General features: G+C 42.6%; 2 protein-coding genes across 2 annotated transcripts in view; one reads left to right on the top strand and one right to left on the bottom strand.

Annotated features, from left to right (window-relative positions):
• Positions 1–2,977, top strand: part of MSRB1 (methionine sulfoxide reductase B1) — a 13,902-nt gene extending 10,925 nt beyond the window's left edge. The window contains exon 4 of the mRNA XM_069062689.1: positions 1,077–2,977. Coding sequence (XP_068918790.1) covers positions 1,077–1,108 — 32 coding nt within the window. The 3' untranslated portion in view covers positions 1,109–2,977. The remainder of the gene's footprint in view (positions 1–1,076) is intronic.
• TBL3 (transducin beta like 3) overlaps positions 1–12,325 on the bottom strand; it is a 130,174-nt gene that overhangs the window by 61,823 nt on the left and 56,026 nt on the right. The gene's annotated exons all lie outside the window — the stretch shown is intronic.

Raw genomic sequence — 12,325 nt, 5'->3', positions numbered from 1 at the left:
TCAAGCCTTTAAAACAGAACAGGCTACCTCAGGCAAAGGTCCTCCTCTCCCCACTCACAGCAACCACCCAGCGTCCTGGAAGCACTCTCCCAGCAGCTCCGGCCCCTGGCAGTCCTCAGCAGGAGTCCTAACTCAAAAAAAAAAAAAAAAAAGGCAACCGCCGCCAACTGCCAACCGCAGGACCGTTAGCTCGGCTTTTCACTTTCTCTTGCTCTGCTATGTCAGCACGTCCATGGGGCATGGGAGATCTTTAAATCCCATAACCCTTACACTTTGCAAATTTGAAAGCTCTCTATAAGTTTGAGTTATTATTTAGATGAATAAAACCTTGTTCATTTTCTGAGGATCACTGGACAAATGTAAAAAAAATTTTAAATCATGGGAACTGTTACTGTGCCAAAGCTTCTAAATGCTCATGGTCCAAAATATTTGAGCTTTTCAGTTTAGAAATCCAGACTTCAAGGATGGGTTCATCCTTGAGTTCATCTATTGACTTGATGATCCTTAAATACAGGAAAGACATTTCATACTTGTGATTTTGGACAAGTCACTTTACTTCTCCTGGCCCCGGTTTCCTCTTGCAAAATGAGAAAGAAGTTGACTAACCCAGATGGCCTTACAGGTTCCGTCATGCTCTCTCTGTCTGTATCAGAACCAGCCAGAAACTCCAGTATTCTGGGTTGTCACAGTCTAAGTGTTGGGAGTGCTGACAAGGTCTTACTCACATAAAGCCAAAAGCTGATTAGGCCTGTAGCCTGATTTCCTTTGTAGGTGAAACAAGAAGACTTACAGAGATCTTGGGCCCCTGCTTATGAAGACAGCCTAATGTCTAACTGACTAATCACATGACTAGGAATGTCCCATTCTGTGAGATATATGTCTGTGTCACAGCCAGAACTCAGTCAGTGTGGATGAGGATAGAGTGCATATGGGGACTCGCTGGGAGTTTTTTAATCCAGATGATATCAGAAGAATAGAAATGATCTCATTTTAATGGGAAGGCCTTCTCAGAATGTGTTAATAGTTCAGCATGGGAAAAGTTAAAACTGTTAATTTTCTTTTTTTCTTTTTCTCAGACAATGAAACTTCAGCTCCAGAGGGAAAGTAATTGGGCAGTAGATACTGCCCAGTACTGGTTATGGAAACGTTGCAACTACCGATTTACTTTGTAGTCATTGATTGGAATTGGAGTTCATCAAAGTTCAGACTGGTGGACCAAGAGGCTGCTGAAGAAACTACAAAGGCCTTGGAATCAGAAGATCTTGGATGCGGAGCTGGAGGGGACCTTTGAGGCCACTTTCTTACAGCTGAGACAAGGGAAGGGCCAGACAAGTGATGATAGAGAGGGGATTTAAACCCAGATGCTTTGAGTTCAAATGCAGAACATTTTCCAAGGTTCTGGGCTGCTTCTCCTCATTTCCTTTAGGTAGGTTCTGTCTAGAAAAGGGCCAACATTTAGGGAATGGGGAGAATAAGTAAAAACTCAATGATGAACAACCACCTATTGCATCAAGTTGTAGAGCTGATTTAAAATTTGGTTGATTGTTGTTTTTTTTTAGTAAGAGTTTAAATTCCAATTATATAAAACTTAGATTTTCCTAAATTTTTGACCATAAGGAGATAGAATTCTTAGTGTGAGCAAGCCATTTATTTCCTCTTTAATCTCATCATATTTTTTTATCAGCTTGCCCTCTCTCCTCCTGAGGCTCCAAACGATGATCTTCTGAACTCCAAGTGGTCTAGTTTCGAAAGAGAATTTGATAAGTAGCATAAACCAGATTTCCACAAAGCTTTAGTAAAGAATGCAAATCCTGAAAATTTTGTCCTGTTATTTTGGCTTGTGGTCACAGTATGAATTTCCGTGGTTAAACCCCTGTAGGATGACCATGGTGATGAAGGTTAGTGACCAGGCCAGAAAATAGGACAGATTTTTTTAAATTTTGATTTGCATACAGTAGATTTTAAAGACAGATTTTAAAATGTTTACTGCAAATTGTGTTTCTTGGGATTATGAAACACATAATTGGTCAATTACCTCTGAATGTGGAAAGGGCTACTTCCTTTAAGCATTTTGTCCTTCCGTTTTTTTTTTTTTTTTTTGCTCAGTACCACCCTCATTTTTGTTTTTGCTTTTTGGAGGGGCAATTGGGGTTAAGTGACTTGCCCAAGGTCACACAGCTAGTAAGTGTTAAGTGTCTGAGGCTGGATTTGAACTCGGGGGTACCACCCTCATTTTCATGATCAATTTTCACTTCTCTGACAGAAAGGGAAAAAGCCTCATGGATTTTTGTCATGTTGGTTCCCGTAGATGAATTAAAGAGAAGGCCCTTCACGGTTTACAGTGCCCAAGACATACTGCTTTTCTTGTCAGTGTTAGTGACCTAAGAATGCCAACTCCCTCCTTTACTGATGAGAATAGCACATTATAGTCCTGCTGACACAAGCAGTGTAAAGTTCTTAGAAATGATCTGTCATAAATGTTAGAGACTGGTTCATTTTCAGCAAGGAAGGTGTCCATCATTATGACTCCCATGCACTTCATAAGTTCTGTACGTTTGTCACCTTTTCACAATAATGAGATAACACTGAGAAATATGTGTCATCCTTCAAAAGATATACATTTTTTTTTACTCTTCTGTTATCCTAGTAGAGGCAGCCTGAAAGAAAGGAGTCTCTGATTTGGAGACAGAAAGATCTTGGTTCCAAATTCATCTCTGACATTTACTAGCTGTGTGGCTATGGACAAGTCACTTAACCTCTCTGATTAAGGCTCAGCCAACTCTCTAAGACTCATCTTGCTAAGTTAAGCCCAACTATTGTGAGAGCTCCCCACCCCTAAAATCACAGCTCTTTGAAGTATCCTCCTGTTTTCTTTGTCTATGGCAATGATTGGACAAAAAATAAAAATTCGTATCATTGTTTGAAAAACAATAACTATGATTTATATGACACATATAAAAGTATGTATCATCTTGAACCCTACTTTGTCCTTTATATAATGTTGGAAGAATTGTTATGTACCTGTTCCTTTTTCTAACCTCTTTTTTATGCTAAAGCCACTGATTTTATGCATTTTTTTTTTAAAGCAATTGGGGTTAAGTAACTTGCTCAAGGTTACAGGCCAGTTATTTCTGAGTGTGGTGCTAAGTATCAGAGCCCAGATTTGATCCCAGGTCATCCCGACTCTGGGGCCGGTGCTCTTACTCGTTGTGCTACCTGGCCGCCCTGATTTTATGCATATTTAGAGTCTTAAGACATCAGGAGTCAGTTCTTGGCTGTTTCATTGACTCACTGTGCAACCTTGAGCAAGAAGACACTTAACCTTTCTGCAGCTCTGTTTCTCCATCTGTGCAGTCTGACCCATCTCACTATGTGGTGTAATTAGTTGTTTGTAAAGAGTAGAGAGATAGGGAAGGAAAGGGAGGGAGTACAGTTTAGCTGCTGATTCTGTGCATTAGCTGGAGATGGAGCCAGGCTGTTCTTGCTGAATAAGTAATGGCTTTGTCCTGAAGAACTTGTGTTTCCATAACAAAAAGGGTTTGAATTTTAACCTGGGTTGTGTTGGTTTCTTGGTTAAATAGTGGGGATCATGTTGGCAGTAGTGATAGTAGCAGGGGATTGGGGAATGGTGGATGCCCAAAGAAAGAGAAAGTAATACACATTTAAAACCAGGAAAACAAAAACGTAAAAATAAAAAACATGTAAATTTCTATAGCCTGTTGGTAATTCAGTTATGTTAGGACTTACTTAGGATACCTCCAGCATCTAAGATTTCACTGGTGTGGGTACTGTGCAAACTATAACATGCCTTTCTGCAAACTCTAATGTAATATATTATTATCATCCACCGAAGGGGCCTTTTTTCACAGCCTTTCCAGCTTGGCAACACCTGTGCTTGCATTTCACTGGCATAGCCTTGGAGATTCCAGGGCCAGGTAGTTAAGGTCTTTAGTGGAGGTATCCTAAATCTATCAATTGAAAATTAGAGAACTACTCCAAAAGTCCTCCACCAAAGTCTTTTAACTCTTCTATACTGTGGAGTGACCCTGGCTTCTCAAGGCTGTGCTGACTGAGTTTCAAAGCCTGTAAGTGTCTGTTATCTGAGTCCCAGCCTCCTCTTTGAAGAAGGTTGGCCACTAAGTGGTGAATTCAACTGGCACAGCAAGTGAAGGGAGGAGAAAGGGCTAGGAATTTATATACCATTTACTATGTACCAGGTTTTTTTTTTTTTTAATCTCACTTTATCCTCAAAGCAACCTGGGAAGTCAATGCTTTTTTTAAAAAAATCCCTATTTTACAGTTGAGGAAACTGAGACAAGCCAAGGCTAAGTGACTTCCCCAGTTTCACACAACTCTTAAATTCCTGAGCCTAGATTTGAACTTAAGATCTTCCTAACTCCATACCCAGAGCTCTATCAACTATGCCACCAATTGCCTCTGAAGTGGGGAAGAGCTGTCTGGTGAGACATGGAGGGACTGAGACCTAACAAGCCGAAGGAATCTGGACAGGCTTTGGGAGTTCGCTGAATTATAAACCTTAGAGCTGTGAAATAGCCTTGGGTATTTGGTTGACAATTTCCATCCTCACCTATTCCTGCTCTTCAAATCACGGTTTGAAATTCAGGTGTTAGAGGCTTCTGCCACTGCTTTGGTGAGATGTGCCTTCTTGCTTTTTCAAAAAACCTACAGAAAATATGTTGGCCAAACATCTCTTTCTTCTCCCTTCCCCCCCTCTCCACTTTTAATCATGTTCTTCCCTTTCTTCTCTGATTTCCTCCTTCATGGACTTCCCACAGCTATACTATGGTACTTCTTCCCAGATTGGAAATAAAGCTTAGCTGCAGGGCTGATTTGGTTACTTTTTGTTCCTTAATCAGATTTTTTTCACCAGCTTCAAAGTGCAGATAAAGCCTCTGATCCCCCAGCTCTGCCTTTGGTGTGGTTACTTTTAAGACTATCTCCTTTACTTGAAGAATTTCTCCTTCATCCGCCTGTGTAATGGCAGGACCCCATGAAGTTGGGTCTATTTGGTAACTTAGCACCTTGACTGGTAAGGTCATTGTGTCAGTTGTTAAAATGTGGGGTGGGGGCAGGTAAGGGGGAATCTGAACAAAATAATAATATCTCCCCATTCCCCATCTTTAAGCAAAAGACAGCTGGGTGAAAGCTGGATCAGGGATAGACTAAACTGAGCTGACCAAGCTGTAACTTCACTCCTGAGATTTAGTTTCAAACCCATTTCTCCCAATTTAGCTAGGTGAGAATCCACCCAAGCCAACTTTCTTTTGTTCCATAGAATCAAGTTCACAGAATTTTTACATCTGGAGGGACTTAAGATATCTATTCCTACTGTCCATTTTTCACCATCAACTTAAAAACTATGGTGTGGGGGTGGTTGTATGGATATCAAATTGTTTGATGTGAGATACCTCAAAGTCTTAGGGGGGAAAAGTGTTCTTTAAGCATTATTACTTGTTTTTAAAGTCCACAAGGTGCCTGGGAACATGATCCTTTGTCCGTTTATTTTATAGTTCAGTTGTGAAGGGGGGGTGGGTTGAATTTAAGGGATGAGCAGGCTGGCACAGTCATAAAGGCATGGTTAGGCCAATTAACTCCCTAGCATGACTGTTCAAATGTGGGCCTTTTCTTCTCTCATTTGCTAGGGCGGTGGCCTAAGCTCTTCTTTCTGCTAGAGGGTCCCTGACTGCCATGAAGAGCTGTTGACAAATCTTGAATTAGCAGACTATTGCTATGATGACTTCATCCAGTAAATTGGCCTAATTAGCAGCGATCTTCAGACTTTTCCAATGGGAAATCCCTCCAGGCTTTCTCTTCCTTGTGGCAAGTGTTCTCTTAGCAAGTGAGTAAAGGAAATTCCAGGAAGAGTCTAGTGATATCTGATTGGGAGCTTAAAAGGATGTATTATAGCCAGAGCCAAGGTTTATCAGTCAGGTGTCAACTAGGACCTTGGGGGGAAAATAACCTGGAACTTGTCCTAATTGAAAATGAAATGTTAGTAAGTTTGTGGCTCCTATCTGAAACATAACCTTGTGGAACAGGGAAGGTGATACTTAATACATCCCAATTGGTAGCATGGAGAATTCACCAGGTGTTCAGGCCCTTGGAATGCCAGTATTAGTATTACTTATGTGTGTATCAGCTTATGCAAGTTTAGAAAACCTTTTCTGAAACTCTCTTCACCGGGTGAATTTATTGTCTGGAAAGGTCAAGTTGGGTGGTGAGTGTTGGGATTTTTTAAAAAATAGGTTGTGAATCTTAGGATCTCCTGCCAGCTCCATCTCAGACTGGGAAAGGCAAATGTAATAACTGTGCTCCCTGTACCCACTTTTGAAAACAGTCTCTGGTAGCAGCTGCAGAGGAAACTGGGTGATGGTAGAGCAGAGAAGGTTGGGAGAAATCCTCTCCAGACAAAGGGGTGAAATTTCTTCCTGCTGGGCTCATCTACGTTTTGCACCTGGAAATCTGAGGATTGAGGACCCTGTTGATTTCTAGCCAGTCTATCAGTTTGTTTCTGTCTTGGTCCTTTTTTTTTTTTAGTCATAATTCCAGGCCAGGGGGGAGGCATGTGGAGTCGTGTTTCCAGTAGGAACATTTCAGATGAAATCATAAATTAAACCCTATGTCCTTGTTCGGTTATATCAGAATCACATTGCCACTACATCATTTTCCTCTCTAGCAAACAAAGAGCTCTTTGAGAACACAGCCTTCCTTCTCCCATCCCCCTCAGTGAGCCCACCGAGCCTTCTCCTGAACCCTCTTGCAGCTGACAATCCTGCTCCCTTCCAAGGCTTGTTTCATCATTTCCACATATGTACATATTTTAAATAAACATATTCAAAATCCTGTTGAGCGTGAGATTCTATATCTTGGGTCTCCAGCCTAGACTAGACTTTTATTGGCCTGTCCGCAAACCTCTCCAACACAAGGCTTGTAATAGAATTTCAGACACAACCTTAAATTTTGTGGCAGTAACAGACAGGAGCTATCTATCTAGGCTTCTATGGAACAAAGAGTTTGTACTAACAGCCAGACTTCAGTCTCAAAATTCAATTTAGTATCTGTATCCTTCTAACTCTACATGTCCAGAATTGTCTTTACACTGTCTGGGACCGTCAGCACCATATAAAGCTCTACCCCCACTGGTGAAGAAACACACTTGTGTTCATGAGTTGGATTTCAGAAATATTTGTGCAACTCACAGCAACTTCCTAATCTTAGGTAATAGAAGGCATTGTGTAAGATAGGCCAGAGCTCTTTGCTAGGTCAGTCCAGTTCATTCAGGGCCCTAGGAACTTGATGCAAGCTGCCACCCGGGTGCCACTACAAGAAATAGGACCCTCCCAAGTTCTCTAATTGCTAGGTGGCTATGGGGTGGACAGAGTGCAGTTGCCTCAGGCTACTTCCTTCAGGAGCAAAGCTGTTGCTCAGGTCCCTTGGCATCTAGAAACAGCCCCACCAAATCTCCCTTTTGCATGGTGCACAAATGGAGAGGATATGGAACCTGGAGTCAAAAGTCAAAAGACTTTGGTTCAAATCCCAACTTTGCTTTCTCTACCTCTGTATCCTTGGGCAAGTCACAGCCTTTCTGGGCCTCAGTTTCCTCATCTGTAAAATTAGGGGATTAGACTAGATGCCCTGAGGTCCCTTCCTCAAATGAGGATCAAATGAGAGAATATTTGTCTAATGCCTAGCATAATTGCCTGGTACACATTGTTCTTGAGTCATTTCAGTCATGTCCTACTTACTCTTTGTCACCCCCTTTTGGTGTTTTCTTAGCAAAGATACTGGAGTGGTTTGCCATTTCCTTCTCCAGATGAAGAACTGAGTCAAACAGGGTTATGTGACTTGCTCAGGGTCATGCAGCTAATAAGTGTCCGAGGATAGAGCTGAACTCAAGTCTTCCTGACTCCAGGGTCGATGCTCTCTCCACTTCAACACCTTGCTGCCCCCTGGTACATAGTAGGCACCTAATAAACGTTTGTGCTCTTCCTTTTCCTTCTTCCCCTTCCATCCCTAGATCTTTGTTCCTGTGGTTTTTGGATTTAAGATCATTCTGATGTTGTAGGTGGAGCAGTGAATAGAGCACTGGCTCTGGAGTCAGGAGGACCTGAGCTCAAATCCAGCCTCAGACAGTTAATATTTAACTAGCCGTGTGACCTTGGGCAAGTCACTTAACCCCAATTGCCCTAAAAAAAAAGATTGTTCTGATGTCCCCAATTCTACTTCTATGAAGCCTTTCATCAGTTAATGAGTATTTACTGAGTGCCAACCAGGTGCCAGCTAAGCACTGGGGATTCAAAGAAAGGCAAAAAACAGCCCCAGATATCAAGGAGTATTTACTGGCTGTTATCACATATATTTTGTACTCAATTCTATATATTTTTTAAAATTATTTTTCCCCCAGCAAACTGAACTGAAGGCAGAAATCACGGTCTCCTTCTATCTCCTTCCCTCTGGACCCCAGCAATTAGAACAGGTAGGGCTCAGTACATAGAAGGAACTTAGTTATAAATCAGTGGGCCTCAGGTAGCTACTGTGTACAATTTTTGACTTTGAAAAGTTTAAATCAATCCAAGTTGAATTGAACTGAACTCCTTAGATCCAGAGGGAGCAGTGGTGAAGCTAAGGCCTTAGGCCTACTGTGAGAGATCAGACCAAGGAAGAGCTTTGAGTGAAAGATCTATAAACCTGGCCCCAGGGTATTCTGGGGAGGAGGGTCATACCCTTCCCTGCCCCCCCACCCCCACCCCCCAGTCCCACTGTATTTTCCCGGCTGTCTTACACTATAATAGAAGTGGAGACACATGTTCAAGGCAAGTTTAGTAAGTCTGGGGCCTTTGGCCAGGGATTCAGAGACATATTCTATCCCAGGGGTGCTCCTGGGCTTGTTGCCAGGGCCCTGCTGGGTTGGAATCAAGTGGGCTGTAAAAATATTCTTAAACCACAGGATTACACAGGTGGAATTTTCATTTCAGTTTTTCTAGATGGGGAGTTTTTTTTCCTCCCTCTCACTTCCCTTCTCCTATCCTTAAATCAGTCTCCACAGTGCTAGACAAGGAGGCTGCCATTTAAATAAGCTGTCTACTTAGCGTTTCCCCATTCAAATTGGCTGTTACCTGGAGTAAGCCACAAAGAGAGGAATTTTTGAGATCCCATCCCTGGAATCACATGATAGCTTTCACCAGTAAGGTCTATGGCTTCTGTCCCATGTTGGTTTCAACTCACAGATCAATCTGGGTGCAAAAAGCTAGATCTGCCTTCCCATCTTCTCAACAGAAGGTAGAGTGTTTTCATTTGGCTGATGCATTTCTCTTTTATGATCATGGGTCAGATGGGGCTAATAATAGTATTCCTCCTGCAAAACCACTCCCTAATTCCCCCCCCCCCCCCCCCCATCCCCAGGATGTGGGAATAAATGAGGCTGCATCAGTGAAAACGTGGAAGTTTGAGACAAAGAACTATGAACCTTGCTGTTGAGGTCAGTGTTGAATATGGCTTACAGTTCTTAAAGCAGCCGCTAAGGGGCAGAGTTGCTATTTCCTAAGAGTTGGCAGTAGGCCGTGCCATACCTTGTTCTTTCTGTCCTTAGAAGAATTTATTAATGGTCCTGGACTTCCAGTGTAAAATGACTTCAGTTGGGAGAGGCAACACAGCAAATGGGCACACTGAAGCCTAAGCACATAGACAATTCAAGTGGGGTGAATGGATTGTTTTCTTCAGGAGAGAAGTGTTATTCACTGAAGCAAGAGGCACATTTCAGAAAAGACTTTAGAGCCAGCTTCGCTGTTCTGGATTCTAATTTCCGTGGTTTGCACTGGGCTGCATTCCTGGCTGGCCAGCCGATTGTGGAGAGCTTGCCATGTTTAGATATTCTAACAGTTTTATATAGTATGAAAGTTCTCTGTGGATGTTGTTGCTACCAGTTACGCTTCATCTGTAACTCATTACTGTTGGCACCAAGTCGGAGATGATATGGTGTTGGGAGTCTAACAGTTGGAGGTTATTAACTTGTTTAACATTGTTTATACAAAGCTGGGGATTTTTCCTTTTTATGTATTAAGTAGAGAGGCTGTGTACCTCCTCCACTGAGCCTTTAGCAGCATTTTAAACATTCCTCTGCCGCCCTTTGGTCCTGATTTTTTTTGGGGGGGCCAAGAAATTGCTCTCCCACATGGTAACATCTGTATGGTGGGAGGCTGTTTCCTCAGCTGCAGAAGAACAGGCCTTTCGAAAGCACTCTAGTTTCTCTCCTGCCTTCTGGGCCTGGGAGACTCCTTTTTGACCTAAACACTTAATGAACTTCTCCCAAGGGAATGTTCACACAGGGTCACCCTCAGGCATTCACCACTGCTGCCTGGCCCAGGTGTCTTTCTTCTGGCTCAGAAGACCTGAAAGGAAACTTGATTAGATTTTTATTGGGGCCCAACAGCATTTCCCCCTACCCCTGACCTCCTTTCCTCCTTGTAAGCGAGTTTGGGGTCTTCTATGGAGCTTTGGCCTCAGAGCATAGCAACCTTAGATCTGGAGTCAAGAGAACCTGGGTTTAAGTGCCCTAGCTGTGAGATGCTGTGCAAATCACTTAACCTACCTGAGCCTCAGTTTCCTCATCTGTAAAATAAGGGTAGTCATAGCACCTATCTCAAAGAATTTATGTGAAGATCAAATACAATAAGGTATGTAAGGTGCAAATGTCACACTTCTATGTAAATGTTAGCTATTGTTACCATCATCTTTTGTCTCCTTCATAGTATTACTAGTTTCTGATAGTAACACACTCTCATTCAGTCTTCTTGAGAATGACAGAACAGTTCTACTCTCTGCCTTTTTGTTGGCTTTGACTGGAAGGCTCCAACTCTCTTCCCCTCCTGGCTTCCTTGGTTTCCTAAAGATTCAGTTCCAGTCTCACCTTCTGTCGGAGACCTTTCTCAATTTCTCCCCCTCCCTCCACCCCCCAAGTGCTTTCCCTCTGAGCTTCCTTTCCACTCATGCTGAGATTACCTTAGACTTACTATAAATCTTGTATGTACACTTTTTTTGGCCTGTTGTCTCCCATCAGAATGTGAGTTCCTTGAAGGGAGGAATCCTGTTTTTGCCTATACCCAGGGCTTAGCACAGTGTCCAGCACATGGCTGGTTGGTTGTTGTCCTTTATGCTCCAAGAGGACCAAAATGACATCACTATGTTGGAGTCAAGGTACAGCATGTCCATACACCATGTGACTTATTAGATCAACATGATCTCGGAAGGCTCTACCACAGGTCAGGCAAAAAAAATCCACATAAACATTTGGAGTAGAGATGTCTCTAATTTTGTACTTCTCACATTTATTTATTTGCTTTTTGGAGGGGGAAAGGCAGGGCAATTGGGGTTAAGTGACTTGTCCAAGGTCACATAGCTAGTAAGGGTTAAGTGTCTGAGGCTGGATTTGAACTCAGGTCCTCCTGACTCCAGGGCTGGTGCTCTATTCACTGCTCCACCTAGCCTCCCCCTCACATTTTTTTTTGAGATACTTCAATTCTGCTTTGCTCATAGGGCATAGCGTCTTCTAGATGAGGGCACACCATGCTGGGCAGTCCTGTGCCCATATCTCATAGCTGATTCCAGAGTTCTTCAGAGAGACCTTGAGAGTGTCCTTATGCCCTCCATGTGAGTACTTGCTTTAAAATAGTCCTTTAGGCAAATATACTTTTAGCACTCTCTGCAGTCAAGTTTGAACACTTGGCAGTTCAGTTTGAAAAAGGACCTGAGTGTCCAGTACCTTGTCTTGTCAGGTGATCTTCAGAATCTTCCTAAGACAATTCAAATGGAAGTGATTCTGTTTCCTGGCATGGCTCTAGTATATTATCCAGACTTCACAGGGTACATTGATGCAGTCAGTACAGTGGCCCTATAGCCCTTCACTTTGGTAGGCAGTCTAATACCTCTTCTCTACCACGCTTTCCTTCAGAGCCTCCCAAACACTGAGCTAGCTCTGGTAATGCATGTTTCTTTCTTTTTGATTTTTGGAGATCAATTGGGGTTAAGTGACTTGCCCAAGGTCACAGGGATAGGTTTTGTGTGTGTGTGTGTGTGTGTGTGTGTGTGTATGTATGTATGTATGTTAAGTGTCTGAGGTCATATTTGAACTCAGGTCCTCCTGACTCCAGAGCCATTCACTGTGCCACTTAGCCGCCCCTGGCAATGCATGTTTGAAGCTCATCATCTACTTGTATATCCCTGGAAAGTATACTGGCAAGGTAAGTGAACTTATCCACAGTATTCAGAACTTCTCCATTTGTTGCATAGTAGTACATAACAGGCACTT

The sequence above is a fragment of the Petaurus breviceps genome, unplaced genomic scaffold (assembly GCF_028583685.1).
Source record: "Petaurus breviceps papuanus isolate PSGF00001 unplaced genomic scaffold, PetGlider_PUasm1.0 138, whole genome shotgun sequence".
Lineage (NCBI taxonomy): Eukaryota > Metazoa > Chordata > Mammalia > Diprotodontia > Petauridae > Petaurus > Petaurus breviceps.
This window is presented reverse-complemented; position numbering and strand designations above follow the sequence as displayed.